Raw genomic sequence first — 22,838 nt, forward strand, 5'->3', positions numbered from 1 at the left:
ACGTGGTGCTTCCCATGACCCCTGCCCCATGGCGTGGCGGCACCAGCAGCGGCACCCACGTCACGGCGTCCCCTGTGCCACCACAGGCGGTGGCCCGTCACCACCGGGTGCCCCTTGGCAGGAGGCCCAGAGGCACCGCGCAGCCCCCACCGCTATAAACGGGGCTGAGCGGGGCTGGAGCTGCAAAGGCAGAGCTCGGCCCCGGCAGGCACAGCCATGGGGAGCCTCCGCTGCTGCCTCCTGCTCGCCCTGGCCCTGCTTGGCCTCCACCCCGCTGCCGCCGGGAAGGTGAGGGCTGCTGGGGGCCTTTCTGGCCATGCTGAGCCGTGCCATCATGGGGGTGCAGCACATCTGGCCCTGGGCTTGTGTGGTTTTGGGGTTGAGTGCTTGTGCCGTGCCGTGCCATGCCACACTGCCCTGTGCTGTCCCCCGGCCCCCAGTGTGACCTGCAGGGCCTCTGGAGGAACGAGCTGGGCTCCAACATGACCCTCTTGGCCCTGGACATGGACGGGACCTTCTCCGGCTCCTACCACACCGCGGTGGCAGCCACCGACAAACAGATCCTGGTGTCCCCTCTGCAAGGAGCCCTGCAGCCTCCCGGCACCAAGGGGCAGCAGCCCACCTTCGGCTTCACCGTGCAGTGGCAGTTTGCAGGTATGTCCATGGGACAGCCAGCAAGCACTGTTGTCTGTTTGTCTCTCTGTCTGTTGGGGGGAGTTTGGTAGGACTGTCTGCCTGCCCTGGCAATAGGGAAGGGGTCTCTGCCCACCTGGGGAAGGCAGCCGGGGTGTTTGTCTGTCCGTGGAAAAGGGCAGGGGTGTCCGTCTGTCTGCCTGCCTGGGGGAGGGATAAGGGGTGTCTGTCTGTCCATAGGAAAGGGCAGGGTGCATGGCAGGGAGGTCCCTCTGTCTGCCCAGGGCACATGGCAGGGGTGTCTGTCTGTCGGAGGGAGGTGGCCCAGGTTCCCCCTCTCGGAGCCACCAGCACTCAGCCCCCCTCAGCCCCCATTTCACCCCACGCAGACTCCACCACCGTCTTTGTGGGCCAGTGCTTCGTGGACCGCCGCGGGAAGGAGGTGCTGGAGACCGCCTGGCTCCTGCGGGAAGGGGTCCCCTCCCGCAGGGACGTCTGGAAGGCCACCAGGTGAGCCCAGCCCTCGCTGCCACCTGGCAGTGCCCTCTCCCACCCCACTGACACCCCTTCCCCACAGGGTTGGCACCTCCGTCTTCACTCGCGTCAAGTGATGGGGACCCAGCCGCCTGCACCCCATGGTCCTGGGGCTCTCCGCTGTCCTGCTGCCCGCTGGCTCCCTCCCAGTGCCTCCCAGTGCTTCCCAGCGCCTCCCAGCGACCCTGCAGCACGAGCCAAATAAACCCTGCTGTGCTCAGCAGACCTTTGCCCTGTGTCTCTCTGTTACTTCCCTGCGGCCAAGCCGGGTGGAGGAGGGGGGCAGGGGTCTGTCCCCTTAACAGGGACACGAGGCTGTGACACGGCCATCGAGGTGTTTATCAAGCATCCAGGGCACGCCTGGCCCTGGCCAATCTGCTTCAAAGGAAGGCGAAAATTAGGAAAAGGGGCCACGGGCTGGCCGAAGTAGTTGCCACCGGCACAGCACACAGCTACACGTCCTTCCTGACCAAAATACACACATCATGTCCCCCCCGTGGCATCCCACTGCTTCTCCCATCACCCATCCCTGGCCCTGACGCTCACCCTGTGGCATGGTGGCACCAGCAGTGGCACCCATGTCATGGTGTCCCCTGTGCCACTACAGGTGGTGGCCCGTAACCACCAGGTGCCCGCCCTGCTCGGCCTCTGCCCCACTACTGCCGGGAGCTCCCCCCTGTCCCCCTGCTCCTGCGTGGGCTCCTCTCCATGGGCTCAGGTCCAGCCCGGGGCCTGCTCCAGTGGGAGTCCTCCACAGGCCGCAGCCTCCTTCAGTGCAGGGCCACCTGCTCCATCTGGAGGGGTTCCTCCAAAGGCTGTGGAGTGGAACCCTGCTCCTGCATGGTACACCATGGGCTGCAGGGGCACAGCCTGCTTCACCATGGGCCTCACCACAGGCCGCAGGGGACTTCTGCTCCAGCTCCTGGAGCGCCTCTCCCCCTCCTCCTCCACTGACCTCGGTGCCTGCAAGGCTGTTCCTCACTCCTCTCACTGTCCCAGCTGCTCTGAGGTGCAGGTTCTTTTTTTATTTTTTTTTTCCCCCCGTCTTACATCTGCTCTCACAGAGGTGCAACCAACATTGCTTATTGGCTCGCCTCTGGTCAGCAGTGGGGCCCATACCTGACATGGGGCCGCTTCTGGATTCTTCTCACAGAAGCCACCCCTACGGCCCCCTGCTACCAAAACCTTGACATGTCAACCCAACTTCTCAGCACCCAACAGCTCAGCACCCAAGTTCTCAAACAAAACCTTGACATATAAACCCACTACTCAGCACCCAACTCCTCAGCACCCAACGCCCCTCGGCACACAACTCATGAGCAGTCATCTTCTCAGCGCCCAACTCCACAGCGCCCAACACCTCAGCATACAACTCCTCAGCACCCGACACCTCAGTACTCAAGTTCTCAACCAAAACCTTGACATATAAACACACTACTCAGCACCCAACATCTCGGCATACAACGCCTCAGCACACAGCACCTCAGGACCCAACTCCTCAGCGCCCAACACTTTGGATGTCAATGGGGCTCCGTGGCTGGCTGCAGCACCCCAGGGCCGGCCCTTTCATGTGGCTCCTTATCAGCTGCACGCCAGAACCAAGCTTTCCGGAAGGGCCAGCCTTGTCCCCAGGGTGGGGGCCCGTGTCCTCAACGCTATCAGGATGTCACCAACCACAGCGTGCCCGTGGGCTGTGCCATGTGGGTGAGCCAGCAAGGGCATGCTCCCTCAGCTTCTGGCCACATCCTCCGTGCTGGAGCAGCACACGGGAGTCATACTGGGCCGGGACCACCCGCACTGCACAAAACTACGCATCCTTCCTGACCAAAATACGCACATGAATCACAGAATCACAGAATCACAGAATTTCTAGCTTGGAAGAGACCTCAAGATCATCGAGTCCAACCTCTGACCTAACGCTAACAGTCCCCACTAAACCATATCCCTAAGCTCTACATCTAAACGTCTTTTAAAGACCTCCAGGGATGGTGACTCCACCACCTCCCTGGGCAGCCTGTTCCAGTGTCTAACAACCCTTTTGGTAAAGAAGTTCTTCCTAACATCCAACCTAAAACTCCCCTGGCGCAACTTAAGCCCATTCCCCCTCGTCCTGTCACCAGGCACGTGGGAGAACAGGCCAACCCCCACCTTACTACAGCCTCCTTTAAGGTACCTGTAGAGAGCGATAAGGTCGCCCCTGAGCCTCCTTTTCTCCAGGCTGAACAAGCCCAGCTCCCTCAGCCGCTCCTCGTAGGACTTGTTCTCCAGGCCCCTCACCAGCTTCGTCGCCCTTCTCTGGACCCGCTCAAGCACCTCCATGTCCTTCTTGTAGCGAGGGGCCCAAAACTGAGCACAGTACTCGAGGTGCGGCCTCACCAGAGCCGAGTACAGGGGGACGATCACCTCCCTAGCCCTGCTGGTCACACTGTTTCTGATACAAGCCAGGATGCCGTTGGCCTTGTTGGCCACCTGAGCACACTGCTGGCTCATATTCAGCCGACTGTCCACCATCACTCCCAGGTCCTTCTCTGCCTGGCAGCTCAGAATATGGCATTGATATCCCCGGGTAGTCCCTGTGTAACCTGGGAATGGCCATAGTGCAAACAAGGGGCAGCAGGAGGGAGGGAGTGTCTTCCCCAGAAAGTGTTTTCCTCGTCTGAGCCTCCGTGATGCCAGCTCCCCCCCAAGGCTCTTGATAAACACCAGCAAGGAGGGACAGTTTCAACATCAGATTTTCAGAATTCCAAACCCAAATCTTGTAGGGGTGGGAATGGCCCCTTCATGGTGGAACCACCCCGATTGCACAACCCAACCCTGGGCAGAGCTGGCACCCCGCGGCAATAAAAAGGCGAGGGAGCCCTGCGAGGAGCACAGACACCCGTCCGCCTGCTGCAGAGATGGTGCCGACGACCTCCCTCCTGCTGCTGCTCGGCCTGGCCCTGCTGGCCCCCGGCCTCTCTGCTGACCAGGTAAGGAGATGGGGCTAGGTCTGGGGATGGGGATGGGCAGCGAGGCTGTGCCCCTGGGGGCCTCCTTGCCTGCCTCCTGCCCGGTGCTGAGCCCCCTCTGCCCCAGTGCGATCTGACCGGGAGCTGGACCAACGACCTGGGCTCCAACATGACCATCATGGCTGTGAACAACAATGGTGAGTTCGCTGGCACCTTCCACACCGCTGTGATGACCACGACAAAAGAGATCAAAGCATCACCTCTGGTGGGAATCCAGCACATCAAGACCCAGCCCACTTTTGGCTTCACTGTCAACTGGAATTTTACAGGTTCGTCTCCTCTCCTTGTGGTGTCCCCGGTGCTCCCATCCACTCCCTGTGCTTTCTCCTTCCGCTCTACCCTCCCCTGTGGTGCCCTGATGCTCGGCAGCCCTGCCCTGTGCCAGCCTTGAGGCTCTCCTGCCCTTCATGCAGCATCCCCTAGGGCTCCCCCCCTTTGGTGTCCCCAGAGCTCCCTCATCCCCTCCCATGTCCCCATTGGTCCCCCATGCCTGCCCCCAGAGCCTCGCCACCTCTGGGTGAGGAATCTCCTCCTACCACCTATCTAAATCTCCCCTCTCTTAGCTTCAAGCCGTTCCCCTTGTCCTATCTCTCCAGCCCCTGACAAAGGGGTCCCACGGGAGCAGAGCAGAGGGGGACAATCCCCTCCCTCGCCCTGCTGCCCACCCTGTGTTGGTGCAGCCCAGGACAGGGGGCAGCGAGCACACGTTGCTGGCCCATGTCCCGCTTCTCGTCAATAACACCCCCAGGCCCTTCTCCTCGGGGCTGCTCTCAGGGCATTCCCCACCCAGCGTGTGTCTGTGCTGTTCCCAAAGTTCCTGAGTGTGCCAGAGGGCAGGGACAGCACGAGCGAGCTGTCCTCAGGGCCAAGGAGCCCAGACCCGGCCACACTCCCCTCACCTGCCCTTCCCCGCAGACTCCACCGCCGTCTTCACGGGCCAGTGCTTGAAGCTAAGAGAGGGGAGATTTAGATAGGTGGTAGGAGGAGATGTGGACACAGACGGCAAGGAGACCCTGAAGACCATGTGGCTCCTGCAGTCACACGCCAACAGCATCAAAGAGGACTGGAATGCCACCACGTGAGTCTGGGGCAGAGGTACGGGGCCTAGGCAGTGACGCGGTGGCCCCGTGCCTCCTGCCTGATGTCTCCTGCTCTGTCCCCACAGGGTCGGCACCGACACCTTCACCCGCCGGCCAGAAGTGATGGAGTGAGGCTGGCCCCATGGGGGTCCCAAGGCTGGCCACTGGCTTCTAGAGGCCTTGTGGCAGCTGAAGGGGGCTACAGGAGAGCTGGGGTGGGACTCTGTGCCGGGGGGTGATAGGACAAGGGGAAACGGCTTTAAACTATAATCAGGGGGATTTAGATTAGATACATGTATTCGTAAGACATTCTTCTCTCAGAGGTGGTGAGGCCCTGGCCCAGGCTGCCCAGAGCAGCTGTGGCTGCCCCATCCCTGGCAGTGCTCAAGGCCAGGCTGCATGGGGCTGGGGGCAGCCTGGGCTGGTGGGAGGTGTCCCTGCCCATGGCAGGGGGTTGGAGTTGGGTGGTGTGTAAGGTCCCTTCCCACCCAGAACACTCTGTGCCTCTGTGATTGCGTGACAACACCTGGGCATGGCCAATGCCGCTGCCTCTCCTCACAATAAAGCTTTACTGCAAACACCTCTGGCTCCTGTCACCTCCTGTCCCTTTGGGCTATGTGTGAGTCCTGGCTCTCGTGTCCCCCCCATGGTGTCCCACTGCCTCTTCCATCACCTGTCCCCGGTCCCTGACGCTCACCCTGTGGCACGGTGGCACCAGCAGTGGCACCCATGTCACGGCGTCCCCTGTGCCGCCACAGGGGACACATCAGCAGCCAACTTCTCAGCACCCAACACCCCAGCACCCAACTTATCAGCACCCAACTTCTCAGCACCCATCATCTCAGCGCCCTATGGCTCAGCACCCAATGTCTCAGCACCCAACTCCTCAGCACCCAACTCCTGTGATGGTTTCACTTGGGTGGGCAGCTGAGCTCCACCACAACGCCTCTCTCACTCCCCCTCCTCAAAGGACCAGGGGGAGAAAACACGATGCAAAGGGCTCAAGGGTTAAGATAAGTACCAGGACATCACTCAAAAATTGTAGTGCTGAGCAAACCAGACTCAGCATAGGGAGACAGTAAGATTCATTGCCGAATAGTAACAAGCTAGAGAAGTGAGAAACAAAGGAAAGAAACCAAAAGCACCTCCCCCCCTCCACCCTCTTCCACCTCCTCCCCCCGAGCGGCGCAGGGGAACGGGGGAACGGGGCTTATGGTCAGCCTACAGCGCTTCTTCTCCGCCGCTCCTTCTCGGTCCCTCTCGTCCCCTGTGCTGTGGGGTCCCACCCACGGGATGCAGTCCTTGATGAACTGATCTGGTTGTGGGCTGCCCACAGGCAGTAGTTCTTCCAGAACTGCTCCAGAGATGGGTCCGTACCACGGGGACCATTCCTCAGGAGCAAACTTTGCACTCCATGGGCAGCAGCTCCTGCCAGGTCACCTGCTCCTGCGTGGGCTCCTCTCACAGAATCACAGAATCACAGAATTTCTAGCTTGGAAGAGACCTCAAGATCATCGAGTCCAACCTCTGACCTAACGCTAACAGTCCCCACTAAACCATATCCCTAAGCTCTACATCTAAACGTCTTTTAAAGACCTCCAGGGATGGTGACTCCACCACCTCCCTGGGCAGCCTGTTCCAGTGTCTAACAACCCTTTTGGTAAAGAAGTTCTTCCTAACATCCAACCTAAAACTCCCCTGGCGCAACTTAAGCCCGTTCCCCCTCGTCCTGTCACCAGGCACGTGGGAGAACAGGCCAACCCCCACCTCACTACAGCCTCCTTTAAGGTACCTGTAGAGAGCGATAAGGTCGCCCCTGAGCCTCCTCTTCTCCAGGCTGAACAAGCCCAGCTCCCTCAGCCGCTCCTCGTAGGACTTGTTCTCCAGGCCCCTCACCAGCTTCGTCGCCCTTCTCTGGACCCGCTCAAGCACCTCCATGTCCTTCTTGTAGCGAGGGGCCCAAAACTGAGCACAGTACTCGAGGTGCGGCCTCACCAGAGCCGAGTACAGGGGGACGATCACCTCCCTAGCCCTGCTGGTCACACTGTTTCTGATACAAGCCAGGATGCCGTTGGCCTTGTTGGCCACCTGAGCACACTGCTGGCTCATATTCAGCCGACTGTCCACCATCACTCCCAGGTCCTTCTCTGCCTGGCAGCTCAGAATATGGCATTGATATCCCCGGGTAGTCCCTGTGTAACCTGGGAATGGCCATAGTGCAAACAAGGGGCAGCAGGAGGGAGGGAGTGTCTTCCCCAGAAAGTGTTTTCCTCGTCTGAGCCTCCGTGATGCCAGCTCCCCCCCAAGGCTCTTGATAAACACCAGCAAGGAGGGACAGTTTCAACATCAGATTTTCAGAATTCCAAACCCAAATCTTGTAGGGGTGGGAATGGCCCCTTCATGGTGGAACCACCCCGATTGCACAACCCAACCCCGGACAGAGCTGGCACCTGGAGTCCTGTGGCAATAAAAAGGCGAGGGAGCCCTGCGAGGAGCACAGACACCTGTCTGCCTGCTGCAGAGATGGTGCCGACGACCTCCCTCCTGCTGCTGCTCGGCCTGGCCCTGCTGGCCCCCGGCCTCTCTGCTGACCAGGTAAGGGGATGGGTGTTGCAGGAAGAATGGCCGAAAGCACGAGAGACACTAGTATGGTCAGATCATGCTCCATTTTATTGTCCAAATAGCCTAACTTTTACAGCAAACGTAACAGGGGCGGACAGTGTTTCGCACAAGATTATTGGTCAAAAGCCCTCAGACAAGCAACTACAAGAAAACAACCCCACCTGCAAGAAAACAACCCCTTGTGATTAGCAGTCACACAGACCTTGTCCTTGAAGCCAGCTACTGGTAACAATATTTTTCTGAATTCCTCAATTGGGCGATGTGGGAACACTGTCATGGGAACTTCTCATATTTGCCCTGGTAGCTTGGTTTGCTCAGTTACAGCAAGCCATGGGATTTTTGCTGTTTCAAAAATCCCTCAACAATTCCCCCTTTTTTTTTTTTTTTTTGAGCAAGCCATGCCCAATATAACATTTTTGCAAGTAACCCTTTAACCACATTTATCACAATACCACATGCAATGATGATTGACACCACAGCAAACAGAATCCTTAATCCCTCTTTGACTAATCCCAGTAACCATCTATGCATTGTTTCAAGCAAATCAGTGAACCATTGATTGAAAGGATTGATACCATATTGAATCTTTCTCCTCTTTCAGGAAAGTAATGGATTTGTGAATTGACTCATTATGATCAAAAAGGTTTAAACAGTACGTTCCCTTAAAGTCCTCACACCCATGCCTTTGAGCCAAAAGCAAGGTGTCAATAGCAGCTTGATCCTGTAAAAGCGCATGTCGCAGACTATTTTGATTTTGGTCTCCTCAAGTATCTCTGTCGTGGCATAGGCTTGCTTCTCGGCCCAGCATACCGATTTTTCTAAGTTGCTACGTGCGGCCGCAGATGCCACTCCAGGCACTAAAATTGCCAACGCCGCTCTAGCTGCAACCCCACACAATTCAACATTATCATTGCAATCCGGTGCAAGCAATGCCCATTTATGTCTGGTGATCTCACACAACCATGACAAGCTAGGAGCAAATACAATGAGTTTATCTAAGTAACATGGACATCTGATAGCATTTGCAGCGATACCTTGCCAGGCCCTATCCCCACAAATCAGAAAAACATCAGGAGGTAAGGCCAAAGCTGCACAATTGTTCCAAACACTGTAGTTCTTACACCTTGTCTCCATGCTATAAACCCCTAAACCCTGCTTAGCAGTGTCATTGTAAACACGGGTGTTATTTGTATTTTTGTACCCGTATGGCCCTTTTCAGGTTCCTGTTGCAGGATTCATCTGGTAGCCACAGCTACATTCACATTTGTAGCCACCTTTCAGGTTGATACAGATTTGACTACAGATACCAGGGTTTTGGCATTCATCAATATCTCCACAGTTTCTCTTGTCTACAAACTCAAACCCAGCTGGACAGTCACATTCATTTATGTTGCATTCCTCCAGGGGCTCATCACCCCAGTCCTTGCAGTCAGGATCTCTGTCACAGTCTTTTTCACCATCACATTTCCAGGACACCGGGATACACTGGGTCGACTGAGGACCACAGCTGGTTTCATTTACCCGGCATGTTCTCATAGGACACAGCTCAGCACTCTCATCAGACCCGTTTTCACAGTCCGGATCCCCATCACACTGCCATCTGTTTGGCACACACTGACCACTGTTGCACACAAAGTCAGATTCAGCACACGTCTTCTTCACACAAGCACTCTCATCACTGCCATCTGAGCAGTCTTCACATTTTACTCTAGCACTGTCGGCAGCAGTGCACAGGCAGGCGAGGGCGAGCAGCAGGCAGAGTGCCCTGCACTGTCACCTGTGTCACTTATACTACTCCTATTACCCGTGCTGTTAGTGTCAGTGGCATCCTCCTGGTACCGTTTCTGTCGTTGTTGCCCCTTACTCTCCCCCTTTTCTTTACTCCACTGACCATTCACCACAACTGGATGAGACACATGAGTACTGGTTAGGAAAGAGAGTGTAACGCCTGCTATACGGCTGCAGGCAGTGCCGGCTGCAACCTTAGAAGCTGTTTGTGAACGAGCCTGCCGGTGGGCTTTGGCAGTGTAATCTGCGTCTCTGCACTCCTGCCCCGCAACAGAGCTAAATCGTCATTAGTAATCCGTAGAATGTGGCAACCCCACGGAACCTTATCCAGAAACACAGTTATAACACCGATCTGGGGACGAATAGTCTTTTTTGCATTGCAAGATAAGCCTCTTATAAAGAGAATGCTAGAGCGAAGCAGCACAGCCGCTGCTGCCGCTGCCTCCGTGGTTCCGTCAGACAGGCTGCAGGGTCCTGATGTCCGCCCCTCTGCTCTGTGCCGACTCGCCACACGGTGAGGGTCGGCTGCCGGTGTCCACGGACGCCTCTGGCCTCCCGTAGCAACTCGATCTCGGATGTCCCGCATCGCATCGCGATTATTTCAATGTCCCGCGTTTCCCGCGTCTCTCCGTTTCCCGCGTCCCGCCGCGATTCCGCGTCCCGCCGCGATTGCGTTTCCCGCGTCCCGCCGCGGCTCCGTTTCCCGCGTCCCTGCGCGATTCCTTTTCCGTTTCCCGATTCCCGCCGCGATTCCGTTGTTCAGGTCGCTGAGCAGAGTGTTTCAACGTCTCTCAGGTGTTCCGGCGTCCGCCAGGTCTGTCCTTGTCTCTCGGAGTTGGCCGTAGCCCTGCAGCGTCACTCAGCGCTCTCTCCGTGCGGTGGTCCGCTTGCCGTGTGCCTCGGGTCTCCCGGCGCCGCTCCTGTGTCCCGATGTCCCGGCGCCGCTCCGATGTCCCGGCCTCAGCCTGTTCGGGTCTCAGCCTGTTCGGGCTCCATATGTTGCAGGAAGCACGGCCGAAAGCACGACAGACACCAGCAGAGTCAGATCATGCTCCATTTTATTGCCCGAATAGCCTAACTTTTATAGAGAACTTAACAGGGGCAGACAGTGTTTCACACAAGATTATTGGTCAAAAGCACTCAGACAAACAACTGCAAGAAAACAACCCCCTGGTGATTAGCAGTCACATAGACTTGTCCTTGAAGCCAGCTACTGCTAACAATATTTTTCTGAATTCCTCAATTGGAATGGCCCATTCATGGTGGAAGCATCCCGATTGCACAACCCAACCCCGGACAGAGCTGCCACCTGCAGTCCCGTGGCAATAAAAAGGCGAGGGAGCCCTGCGAGGAGCACAGACACCTGTCCGCCTGCTGCAGAGATGGTGCCGACGACCTCCCTCCTGCTGCTGCTCGGCCTGGCCCTGCTGGCCCCCGGCCTCTCTGCTCACCAGGTAAGGGGATGGGGATGGGTTTGGGGATGGGCAGCGAGGCTGTGCCCCTGGGGGCCTCCTTGCCTGCCTCCTGCCCGGTGCTGAGCCCGCTCTGCCCCAGTGCGATCTGACCGGGAGCTGGACCAACGACCTGGGCTCCAACATGACCATCGGGAAGCTGAGCAACGGCGAGTTCGCTGGCACCTACATCACGGCTGTGACGACCATGAAAAAAGAGATCAAAGCATCACCTATGGTGGGAACCCAGCACAGCAACACCCAGCCCACTTTTGGCTTCACTGTCAACTGGAATTTTACAGGTTCGTCTCCTCTCCTTGTGGTGTCCCCGGTGCTCCCATCCACTCCCTGTGCTTTCTCCTTCTGCTCTACCCTCCCCTGTGGTGCCCTGATGCTCGGCAGCCCTGCCCTGTGCCAGCCTTGAGGCTCTCCTGCCCTTCATGCAGCATCCCCTAGGGCTCCCCACCTTTGGTGTCCCCACAGCTCCCCCATCCCCTCCCCAGGACACGGGGCAGCGAGCACACGTTGCTGGCCCATGTCCCGCTTCTCGTCAACCAACACCCCCAGGCCCTTCTCCTCGGGGCTGCTCTCAGGGCATTCCCCACCCAGCGTGTGTCTGTGCTGTTCCCGAAGTTCCTGAGTGTGCCAGAGGGCCAGGGACAGCCTGAGTGAGCTGTCCCCAGGGCCAAGGAGCCCAGATCCGGCCACACTCCCCTCACCTGCCCTTCCCCGCAGACTCCACCACCGTCTTCACGGGCCAGTGCTTCGTGGATGAGCACGGCAAGGAGATCCTGAAGACCATGTGGCTCCTGCGGTCACACGCCAACAGCATCGATGACGACTGGAAAGCCACCAGGTGAGCCCGAGGCAGAGGCACGGGGCCTGGGCAGCGACGCGGTGGCCCCGTGCCTCCTGCCTGATGTCTCCTGCTCTGTCCCCACAGGGTCGGTATCAACACCTTCACCCGCCGGCCAGAAGTGATGGAGTGAGGCTGGCCCCATGGGGGTCCCAAGGCTGGCCACTGGCTTCTAGAGGCCTTGTGGCAGCTGAAGGGGGCTACAGGAGAGCTGGGGTGGGACTCTGTGCCAGGGGGTGGAGTGATAGGACAAGGGGGAATGGCTTTAAACTAAAAGAGAGTAGGTGTAGATTAGATTTTAGGAAGAAATTCTTCACTCAGAGGTGGTGAGGCCCTGGCCCAGGCTGCCCAGAGGAGCTGTGGCTGCCCCATCCCTGGCAGTGCTCAAGGCCAGGCTGCATGGGGCTGGGGGCAGCCTGGGCTGGGGGGAGGTGTCCCTGCCCATGGCAGGGGGTTGGAGTTGGGTGGTGGGTAAGGTCCCTTCCCACCCAGAACACTCTGTGCCTCTGTGATTGTGTGACAACACCTGGGCATGGCCAATGCCGCTGCCTCTCCTCACAATAAAGCTTTACTGCAAACACCTCTGGCTCCTGTCACCTCCTGTCCCTTTGGGCTATGTGTGAGTCCTGGCTCTCGTGTCCCCCCCATGGTGTCCCACTGCCTCTTCCATCACCTATCCCCGGTCCCTGACGCCCACCCTGTGGCACGGTGGCACCAGCAGTGGCACCCATGTCACGGCGTCCTCTGTGCCACCACAGGCGGTGGCCCGTCACCAGCAGGTGCCCCTTGGCAGGAGGCCCAGAGGCACCGCGCAGGCCCCGCTGCTATAAATGGGGCCGAGCGGGGCCGGAGCTGTGCAGGCAGAGCCCGGCCCTAGCAGGCACAGCCATGGGGATCCTCCGCTGCTGCCTCCTGCTCGCCCTGGCCTTGCTTGGCCTCCACCCCGCTGCCGCCGGGAAGGTGAGGGCTGCTGGGGGCCTGTGCTGAGCTGTGCTGAGCTGAGCTGTGCCGAGCCATGCCGTCATGGGCGTGCAGGGCTTCTGTGGTTATGGGGTTGAGTGCTTTTACCCTGCCTTTCACTTGGTACTACCAAACTGATCACCAGTGCCTCAGCACCCAACTCTTCAAATGCCCAACACCTCAGCACCCAATGTCTCAGCACCCAACTCCTCAGAACCCAACTCCTGTGATGGTTTCACTTGGGTGGGCAGCTGAGCTCCACCACAACGCCTCTCTCACTCCCCCTTCCTCAAAGGCAAAGGGGGAGAAAACACGATGCAAAGGGCTCAAGGGTTAAGATAAGTACCAGGACATCACTCAAAAATTGTAGTGCTGAGCAAACCAGACTCAGCATAGGGAGACAGTAAGATTCATTGCCGAATAGTAACAAGCTAGAGAAGTGAGAAACAAAGGAAAGAAACCAAAAGCACCTCCCCCCCCTCCACTCTCTTCCACCTCCTCCCCCCGAGCGGCGCAGGGGAACGGGGGAACGGGGCTTATGGTCAGCCTACAGCGCTTCTTCTCCGCCGCTCCTTCTCGGTCATTCTCGTCCCCTGTGCTGTGGGGTCCCACCCACGGGATGCAGTCCTTGATGAACTGATCCGGCGTGGGCTTCCCACAGGCAGCAGCTCTTCCAGAGCTGCTCCAGATATGGGTCCGTACCACAGGGACCATTCCTCAGGAGCAAACTTGGCACTCCATGGGCAGCAGCTTCTGCCAGGTCACCTGCTCCTGCGTGGGCTCCTCTCCACAGGCTACAGGTCCTGCTTCACCACGGGCCTCACCAGAGGCCGCAGGGGACTTCTGCTCCAGCTCCTGGAGCGCCTCTCCCCCTCCTCCTCCACTGACCTCGGTGCCTGCAAGGCTGTTCCTCACTCCTCTCACTGTCCCAGCTGCTCTGAGGTGCGGGTTCTTTTTTTATTTTTCCCTGCCTTACATCTGCTCTCACAGAGGTGCAACCAACATTGCTTATTGGCTCGCCTCTGGTCAGCAGTGGGGCCCTTACCTGACATGGGGCAGCTTCTGGATTCTTCTCACAGAAGCCACATGTATGGCCCCCTGCTACCAAAACCTTGACATGTTATCCCACTATACAGCACCCAACACCTCAATACCCAACACTTCAGCACCCAACACCTCAGAACCCAAACATTTCAGCACTCAACTCCTCAGAATCCAATTTCTCAACACCCAACTTCTCAACACCCAACTTCTCAGCACTCAACAATTCAGCACCCAACACCTCAGCACTCAGCTCCTCAGCCCCCAGCTCCTCAGTACCCAACACTTCAGTGCCCAACAATTCAGCTCCCAACACCTCAGTACCCAAGTTCTCAACCAAAATCTTGACATATAAACACACTACTCAGCACCCAACTCCTCAGCACCCAACACCTCTGCATACAACGCCTCAGCACACAGCACCTCAGGACCCTACTCCTCAGCACCCAACACCTCAGGACCCTACTCCTCAGCACCCAAGTCCTCAGCACTCGATTCCTTAGCACCCAACACCTCAGTAACCAGCTTATCAGTGCCCAACTCCTCAGCACCCAACTCCTGAGCGCCCAACACTTTGGATGCCAACGGGGCTCCGTGGCTGGCTGCAGCACCCCAGGGCCAGCCCTTTCATGTGGCTCCCTATCAGCTGCACACCAGAACCAAGCTTTCCGGAAGGTCCGTGTCCTCAACGCTATCAGGATGTCACCAACCACAGTGTGCCCGTGGGCTGTGCCGTGTGGGTGAGCCAGCAAGGGCATGCTCCCTCAGCTTCTGGCTACATCCTCTGTGCTGGAGCAGCACACGGGAGTCATACTGGGCCGGGACCACCCGCACTGCACACAACTATGCGTCCTTCCTGATCAAAACACGCACATGAAACCCAAAATGAGCACGTACTTCCTGATTCCCCAGCCTGCTTCCTAGCCCTATAGGCACACGCCCTCCCTCCTACCCTGGCACACAGCAGCTGGCCCAGCACCGCCTGCCCACTCACCCACACACATCCTTCAAGTCGGCAGATTACAGCCTTGCAGCAAAGCAGAAAGGAGATCTAGTGACAATGGGCGATGTTTTCATTCAGTCTAGTTGTTTCCCTCTCAGGCATTACCTTGTGAAAGGATTACTTGAAAAAAATGAAGGAATTAGTAGCATCCATCAGTGCCTCAAAACTGAATCTGTCAGTGCCCAGCACCTCAGTACCCAAAATCTCAGCACTTGGCTGCGGGCAGGTGAGGAAACCACTCCAGCCAGACTGCCCGCAGGTTGCTTCCTGCCTCCCGGAGCTGGAGTGCGATCAGGGCAATGTGATCGAGGCAGCCACAGCCTAGTGCTTCGGTGGGAGAGGAGCTTTCGAGCAGCAGGCGAGCCTCCCCTGCTCTCCTTCTCTCGCTTTTCAGGAGGCTCTTGCAAGAGCCTGAGCTGCCCCGTCCCCAGCAGCTCTACGGGTGGCAGGGGTGGTGGGGTTTCAGCTGGTTGACCTCCCCTGCTTCATCCTGGAAAATACCAAACTGCAGACTGGTGGAGGAGGAGGAGTTGTCTTGGTTAAGAGCGTGTTCAATACGAATCAAGACATCTCAAGCAAGGTTCCTGTCGCATTGGTGAATGAGCCTGATACCTCTGGCCCTGCAGCAGCAGAGGGAAGGCAGTGGAGAACAATATCTAAGCCCCTTCCTTGCACTGATCCCCCTTCACTGCCAGCTGCTGCCTGCCCCAGCTGAAATCAGAAAACTAGATCACAATTGCCATGTGTCTCCTGGTTTCCAACCTAGTCCCTGGGCTTGCAAGCCCTTGCAGCAGCTCTGGTCCCGAGTTTGCTTTGCATGATGGAGCCGGGGAAGGAGGAGTGGGCTGGGGCATTGATGCTACTGGGCACTCCCTGTGCAGCCTGGGCACGGCCCCAGGGCCCTCATGGGCAGCAGAAGGGAGGGAGCATCCTCCCTAGAAAGTGTTTTCCCCAGCTGAGCCTCTGTGATGCCAGCTGCCCTGCAAGGCTCTTGGTAAACACCAGCAAGGAGGTACAGTTTCAACACCGGATTTGGGGAATCTCTATCTGCAACCACATCCTGTAGGGGTGGGAATGGCCCATTCATGGTGGAACCACCCCGATTGCACAACCCAACCCCGGACAGAGCTGCCACCTGCAGTCCCGTGGCAATAAAAAGGCGAGGGAGCCCTGCAAGGAGCACAGACACCTGTCCGCCTGCTGCAGAGATGGTGCCGACGACCTCCCTCCTGCTGCTGCTCGGCCTGGCCCTGCTGGCCCCCGGCCTCTCTGCTGACCAGGTAAGGGGATGGGGATGGGTTTGGGGATGGGGATGGGTTTGGGGATGGGGATGGGGCTAGGTCCGGGGATGGCTATGGGTAGTGGGACTGTGCCCCTTGAGGACTCCTTGCCTGCCTCCTGCCTGGTGCTGAACCCCCTCTAGCCCCAGTGTGTGCTGACCGGGAACTGGACCAACGACCTGGGCTCCAACATGACCATCGGGAAGCTGAGCAACGGCGAGTTCGCTGGCACCTATCACACGGCTGTGACGACCACAAAAAAAGAGATCAAAATATCACCTCTGGTGGGAACCCAGCACAGCAACACCCAGCCCACTTTTGGCTTCACTGTCAACTGGAATTTTACAGGTTCGTCTCCTCTCCTTGTGGTGTCCCCGGTGCTCCCATCCACTCCCTGTGCTTTCTCCTTCGCTCTACCCTCCCCTGTGGTGCCCTGATGCTCGGCAGCCCTGCCCTGTGCCAGCCTTGAGGCTCTCCTGCCCTTCATGCAGCATCCCCTAGGGCTCCCCACCTTTGGTGTCCCCACAGCTCCCCCATCCCCTCCCCAGGACACGGGGCAGCGAGCACACGTTGCTGGCCCATGTCCCGCTTCTCGTCAACCAACACCCCCAGGCCCTTCTCCTCGGGGCTGCTCTCAGGGCATTCCCCACCCAGCGTGTGTCTGTGCTGTTCCCAAAGTTCCTGAGTGTGCCAGAGGGCAGGGACAGCCCGAGCGAGCTGTCCTCAGGGCCAAGGAGCCCAGATCCGGCCACACTCCCCTCACCTGCCCTTCCCCGCAGACTCCACCACCGTCTTCACGGGCCAGTGCTTTGTGGACGAGCACGGCAAGGAGACCCTGAAGACCATGTGGCTCCTGCGGTCACACGTCGACAGCATCGAAGATGACTGGAAAGCCACCATGTGAGTCCTGGGCAGAGGCACAGGGCCTGGCAGCAATGTGGTGGCCCCGTGCCTCCTGCCTGACGTCTCCTGCTCTGTCCCCACAGGGTCGGCACCAACACCTTCACCCGCCTGCACACGCACTTGGAGTGAGGCTGGCCCCGTGGGGGTCCCAAGGCTGGCCACTGGCTTCTAGAGGCCTTGTGGCAGCTGAAGGGGGCTACAGGAGAGCTGGGGTGGGACTCTGTGCCGGGGGGTGGAGTGATAGGACAAGGGGGAATGGCTTTAAACTAAAAGAGAGTAGGTGTAGATTAGATTTTAGGAAGAAATTCTTCACTCAGAGGTGGTGAGGCCCTGGCCCAGGCTGCCCAGAGGAGCTGTGGCTGCCCCATCCCTGGCAGTGCTCAAGGCCAGGCTGCATGGGGCTGGGGGCAGCCTGGGCTGGGGGGAGGTGTCCCTGCCCATGGCAGGGGTAGGAGTTGGGTGGTGTGTAAGGTCCCTTCCCACCCAGAACACTCTGTGCCTCTGTGATTGCGTGACAACACCTGGGCATGGCCAATGCCACTGCCTCTCCTCACAATAAAGCTTTACTGCAAACACCTCTGGCTCCTGTCACCTCCTGTCCCTTTGGGCTATGTGTGAGCCCTGGCTCTCGTGTCCCTCCCGTGGTGTCCCACTGCCTCTTCCATCACCCGACCCCGGTCCCTGACACCCACCCCATGGCGTGGCGGCACCAGCAGTGGCACCCATGTCACGGTGTCCCCTGTGCCGCCACAGGGGACACATCAGCAGCCAACTTCTCAGCACCCAACACCCCAGCACCCAACTTATCATCACCCAACTTCTCAGCACCCATCACCTCAGCGCCCTATGGCTCAGCACCCAATGTCTCAGCACCCAACTCCTCAGCACCCAACTCCTGTGATGGTTTCACTCGGGTGGGCAGCTGAGCTCCACCACAACGCCTCTCTCACTCCCCCTCCTCAAAGGACCAGGGGGAGAAAACACGATGAAAAGGACTCAAGGGTTAAGATAAGTACCAGGACATCACTCAAAAATTGTAGTGCTGAGCAAACCAGACTCAGCATAGGGAGACAGTAAGATTTATTGCCGAATAGTAACAAGCTAGAGAAGTGAGAAACAAAGGAAAGAAACCAAAAGCACCTCCCCCCCTCCACCCTCTTCCACCTCCTCCCCCCGAGCGGCGCAGGGGAATGGGGGAACGGGGCTTATGGTCAGTCTACAGCGCTTCTTCTCTGCCGCTCCTTCTCGGTCACTCTTGTCCCCTGTGCTGTGGGGTCCCTCCCACGGGATGCAGTCCTTGATGAACTGATCCGGCTTGGGCTTCCCACAGACAGCAGCTCTTCCAGAAGTGCTCCCACACAGCTCTGTCCCACGGGGTCCATGCCCCAGGAGCAAACTGCTCCAGCACGGGTCCCCCACTGGTGGGCAGCAGCTCCCTCCTGTCCCCCTGCTCCTGCGTGGGCTCCTCTCCACAGGCTGAGGTCCAGCCCAGGGCCTGCTCCAGTGGGAGTCCTCCACAGGCCGCAGCCTCCATCGGTGCAGGGCCACCTGCTCCACCGTGGTCTCCTCCACGGGCTGCAGCGTGGAACCCTGCTCCACCATGGTACTCCATGGGCTGCAGGGGCACAGCCTGCTTCACCATGGGCCTCACCACAGGCCGCAGGGGACTTCTGCTCCGGCGCCTGGAGCACCTCTCCCCCTCCTCCTCCACTGACCTCGGTGACTGCAAGGCTGTTCCTCACTCCTCTCACTGTCCCAGCTGCTCTGAGGTGCGGGTTCTTTTTTTTTATTTTTCCCTGCCTTACATCTGCTCTCACAGAGGTGCAACCAACATGGCTTATTGACTCAGCTCTGGTCAGCAGCGGGGCCCTTACCTGACATGGGGCTGGTTTTAGATTCTTCTCACAGAAGCCATCCCTATGGCTACCTTCTACCAAAACCTTGACATGTAAACCTACATGAGTACTACACAGCACTCAACTCCTCAATACCCAACACCTCAGAACCCAAACATCTCAGCACCCAACTCCTCAGCACTCGATTTGTTAGCACACAACACCTCAGTAACCAGCTTATCACTGCCCAACTCCTCAGCACCCAACTCCTCAACACCCTACTCCTCAGCACCCAACTCCTCACCACCCAACTCCTCAGCACCCAACACCTCAGCACCCAACTCCTCAGCGCCAAACACTTTGGATGCCAACGGGGCTCCGTGGCTGGCTGCAGCACCCCAGGGCCGGCCCTTTCATGTGGCTCCCTATCAGCTGCACGCCAGAACCAAGCTTTCCGGAAGGGCCAGCCTTGTCCCCAGGGTGGGGGCCCGTGTCCTCAATGCTATCAGGATGTCACCAACCACAGCGTGCCCGTGGGCTGTGCCATGTCGGTGAGCCACGCACATGAAACCCAAAATGAGCATGTACCTCCTGATTCCCCAGCCTGCTTCCTAGCCCTATAGGCACACCTAATGCCCAATATCTGAGCACCCAGGTTCTCAGCACCCAAAGCCTTAGTGCTAAATATCTCAGCACCCAACATCTCAACACCCAGCATCTCAACATCCAATATCCCAGTACCCGGTATCTCAACACCCAACAGCCCAGCGCACATCTCAGTGCCTTACATCTCAGTATACAACATCGCAACACCCAGATTCTCAACATGCAACATCCCAATGCCCAGCATCTCGGTACCCGACATCTCAGCACCTCAAGACATGAATATCCAATACCTCAGCACCCAAATCCTCAGCATCCAACCGCTCAGCACTCAGCATCTCAGCAGGCAGTTTCTCAGTGCCCAGCATCTCAGCACCCAATGGCTCTGTGCTGCATGTCTCCACCCAGACATTATTTCTCCCAAGCAGATGAAGTCAAGGAGCTCCCATCTCACCAGGCTGGGGTCCACAGACTTTAATACCTTGCTGTCTTCTGAAGTTCCCTTCTACACGTACCGGAGGGATTAATCTGGGGTTGTGGCCGCAGCCCCATCTCCCAGCAAAGCCACATGCTCCAGCAGAGATGGCTCAGGACCGGCAGCAGGAGCTGACACCACACAGCTGGCGGTGGCACGGGACGGCGGTGGGCGGCGCGAGCCCCCGGCACGGGGTGTGCAGCCCCCCCGCAGCCCTTCCTGGGTCACCCTGACCTCGCATGGCCTGCTCTGGCCCTGGCTCCAGTTACAGCCCTATAAAGGGGCCAGGGGGAGCCGTGCCAGGCGCTGGGCAGCCCCGCGGCCATGGGGAGCGGTGCCTTTGCCCTGGCCCTGTTCCTGGCCCTGGTGGTGTGCATCAGCCCCGCGGAGAGGAAGGTAGGGGGCTAAGGGATGGGGTGAGGGCTCTGCACGTGGGGACGGTGCATGGCCCGTGTCCCTGTCCCCGCAGTGCCAGCTCAGCGGGCTGTGGAGGAACGAGCAGGACTCGCTGATGGAGATTTCGGCACTGACCGACGACGGCGGCTTCCAGGGCGAGTACCTCACCCGGGTGACCCTCGCCGGCGGCTGTCCCCGCGTCTCCCCACTGAAGGGAGCCCAGCAGCAGCCCAGTGAGGTGGCATCACCCACTTTTGCCTTCACCGTGCGGTGGGACATCTTCTCCAGTAAGTGCTGGGGCGCCAGGGCCAGCACCATGAGTTGCTCCAGCAGCCGGCTGGACTTGTCCTGCCCTGGGAAGTCTGCCTGGGGAAAAGGGGGGGCTTCGGGGCACCCCAGCACAGGGGGGCAGTGATCGGGTGCCGTCCCCCTCCCACCTCACCCCTTCCCCGCAGATGCCACCACCACCTTCGCTGGGCAGTGCTTCGTGGAGGCGAGCGGGAGGGAGGTGCTGAGCACCACATGGCTGCTGCGCGAAGCCGTCGGGTCCCTGGAGGAGGACTGGAAAGCCACCAGGTAGTGGGGGGACGTGGTGGGCAGAGGCACTGGGGATGGGTCCTCCCCCGCACCCCTCAGAGCATACCTTAATGGGGTGAGCAGGGTGTGGGGGCTGCCCCAAGGGAGCACCACGGTGTGGGGTTTGCAGCCAGGAGGGGGAGAGCTGATGGGGTTGTGGGGAATGGGCATGGGGTGTCCAGCAGCTGCATGGGACGAGCTGGGGACCATTTGGGGACACCCCCCATCACATGCGGTGCCGAGCAGGCTGCGTATGTGGGTCATCCCACAGGACCTTTCTGCTTCCCTGCAGGGTGGGCAGAAACATCTTCACGCGCAAACGTGCCCCAGGAGGGAAGATCCTACACAGCTTGTCCTCGTCCTGTGAGGATGCGGCTTCACCCACCCCGTGAAGGTTTGACAGCTAAGCAGGGGCTCTTGGGGCGACCCCCTCTGCCCCATGGCCATGGCAAAGCTTGCACCCCACAGGTTCTGCATGCCACAGCCTAACCCAGCCTCAAACATTAAAAAAAAAAAAAAAGAAAGAAAAGAATCCATATTAGCCAAGGCTGTACTTTTTTTTTTTTTTTTTTTTTTTAAATCATCCTCATTCCCTGCCAGGCAGCGGGACCTGCAAAGCACGGAGCGTTTCCATGCTTTATCAGGCAACATTTTCCATCACCCTCAGCAGACGAACTCCCACGCCTCTCCCCGCGGCCGTGCAGGTTCCCCGGTCACCCCGACCTCTCTCCGCTCGCCCAGCTGCCCAGCACAGCTCTGGTTACAGCCCATATTTTGGGTCCCGTCCTCTGCTCTTTGCACAACCCCATCAAAACCGGGCCACGCGCGTTGCGTCTCCAAAGCAATCTGATTTATTCTTCCAGGCTCCCTCTGCCTCGACAGCTGCCTCTCTTTCGAGCGAGCTTGCCAGGTTTCCGCGAGTTGTTTCATTTCCACCAACATCCATCAGCTGGTGCTAGTGGATAAAAATACGGCCGGTGCTCGAGCGGGGTTTCCCCGAAGAAGGGCTGCAATACTTCTGCTGCCAGCTGGGGCTCTCCCCAGACCAGGAAAAGTTCATACTGCGGGCGTGCAGCAGTGTTGTGCAGGGCAAAACACAGAGGGGCTTCACTCTGCAGCACTATGGGGCTGGCTGAGGGCTGGCCAGAGCATTTACCCTTTCCCTTGCCTTTTGCCCACCTTTCTGGTCTGCCAGCGGTACAATTCCCAGCATGTACCCATATGAGCGTCCTGGTGCCCACAGCCCCCCATGTCCAGCTGCAGGATTTGTCTCTGCGTCACCCCACAGACTTTGCCACGAGCTCCCCGTCAGCAGGATGGCACTGCCAGCATCCCCAGCCCAGCCCCGCGGGCACGGCAGCTGAAGCTCGGCGGAGCGGCACGGCCCTGGCTTGGCACTGTGCTGCGAGCTGGGGGAGCAGGTTTCAGCTGATTAATCACTTCTAGTGCCTAGCAAACTATTGTCCAGCTGTCTGTCCCCCTTCTGGGGGAAGCTGGGGGCATGCCTTGCGGGCAGGCTGGCTCCCGTGAGATCCTGCCCGCAGGCTGGTGATGGGAGCAAGAAGTCCTCACACTCCCTGCCCCAGGAAGGCACCGAAACTGGCACGGGTACCAAAATGCCACCAGGCTGCATGGGAGGCTGGCCCCGTGACCAGCCTCTCACCAGGGCTGGGCTCCTCGCATCCTTTTCCTCATTCACGTCCTGCCCGGTGGCTGCACCCACCTGGTTTCGGGGAAGTGAAACTCCCCTGCTGCCCCCTGGAAGCCAGCCCCCCCTTTGCCTTGCACCAGGGCT

General features: G+C 58.7%; 5 protein-coding genes across 7 annotated transcripts; all 5 read left to right on the forward strand.

Annotated features, from left to right (window-relative positions):
- Positions 1-132: 132 nt before the first annotated feature.
- LOC137847679 (avidin-like) lies at positions 133-1,397 on the forward strand. Of its 2 annotated transcripts, none has more exons than XM_068665997.1 (4): positions 133-288; positions 441-654; positions 1,002-1,143; positions 1,211-1,397. In XM_068665997.1, the coding sequence occupies exons 1-4, from the start codon at positions 217-219 to the stop codon at positions 1,242-1,244; spliced, it is 462 nt and encodes a 153-aa protein (XP_068522098.1). In that variant the 5' UTR covers positions 133-216; the 3' UTR covers positions 1,245-1,397. The 2 variants fall into 2 exon arrangements, with proteins under 2 accessions (XP_068522098.1, XP_068522099.1); XM_068665998.1 differs by having other exon boundaries at positions 1,023-1,143.
- Positions 1,398-3,980: 2,583 nt separating this feature from the next.
- LOC137847681 (avidin-like) lies at positions 3,981-5,834 on the forward strand. The gene is made up of 5 exons (XM_068666000.1): positions 3,981-4,136; positions 4,243-4,444; positions 5,091-5,121; positions 5,164-5,253; positions 5,341-5,834. The coding sequence occupies exons 1-5, from the start codon at positions 4,065-4,067 to the stop codon at positions 5,384-5,386; spliced, it is 441 nt and encodes a 146-aa protein (XP_068522101.1). The 5' UTR covers positions 3,981-4,064; the 3' UTR covers positions 5,387-5,834.
- A 4,266-nt stretch (positions 5,835-10,100) lies between these two features.
- LOC137847677 (avidin-like) lies at positions 10,101-12,551 on the forward strand. Its single transcript, XM_068665995.1, has 4 exons — positions 10,101-11,118; positions 11,219-11,417; positions 11,851-11,971; positions 12,059-12,551. The coding sequence occupies exons 1-4, from the start codon at positions 10,924-10,926 to the stop codon at positions 12,102-12,104; spliced, it is 561 nt and encodes a 186-aa protein (XP_068522096.1). The 5' UTR covers positions 10,101-10,923; the 3' UTR covers positions 12,105-12,551.
- A 3,477-nt stretch (positions 12,552-16,028) lies between these two features.
- Positions 16,029-17,733, forward strand: LOC137847676 (avidin-like). 2 transcript variants are annotated; one of them, XM_068665992.1, is made up of 4 exons: positions 16,029-16,255; positions 16,399-16,603; positions 17,035-17,155; positions 17,242-17,733. In XM_068665992.1, exons 1-4 carry the CDS (start codon positions 16,061-16,063, stop codon positions 17,285-17,287), a joined length of 567 nt encoding a protein of 188 aa, XP_068522093.1. In that variant the 5' UTR covers positions 16,029-16,060; the 3' UTR covers positions 17,288-17,733. The 2 variants fall into 2 exon arrangements, with proteins under 2 accessions (XP_068522093.1, XP_068522094.1); XM_068665993.1 differs by having other exon boundaries at positions 16,032-16,255; positions 16,405-16,603.
- A 2,574-nt stretch (positions 17,734-20,307) lies between these two features.
- On the forward strand, positions 20,308-21,569 carry LOC137847678 (avidin-like). The gene is made up of 4 exons (XM_068665996.1): positions 20,308-20,467; positions 20,541-20,754; positions 20,923-21,043; positions 21,336-21,569. Exons 1-4 carry the CDS (start codon positions 20,396-20,398, stop codon positions 21,433-21,435), a joined length of 507 nt encoding a protein of 168 aa, XP_068522097.1. The 5' UTR covers positions 20,308-20,395; the 3' UTR covers positions 21,436-21,569.
- The last annotated feature ends 1,269 nt before the right edge of the window (positions 21,570-22,838 follow it).

Source organism: Anas acuta, chromosome Z (genome assembly GCF_963932015.1).
Source record: "Anas acuta chromosome Z, bAnaAcu1.1, whole genome shotgun sequence".
Taxonomy (NCBI): domain Eukaryota; kingdom Metazoa; phylum Chordata; class Aves; order Anseriformes; family Anatidae; genus Anas; species Anas acuta.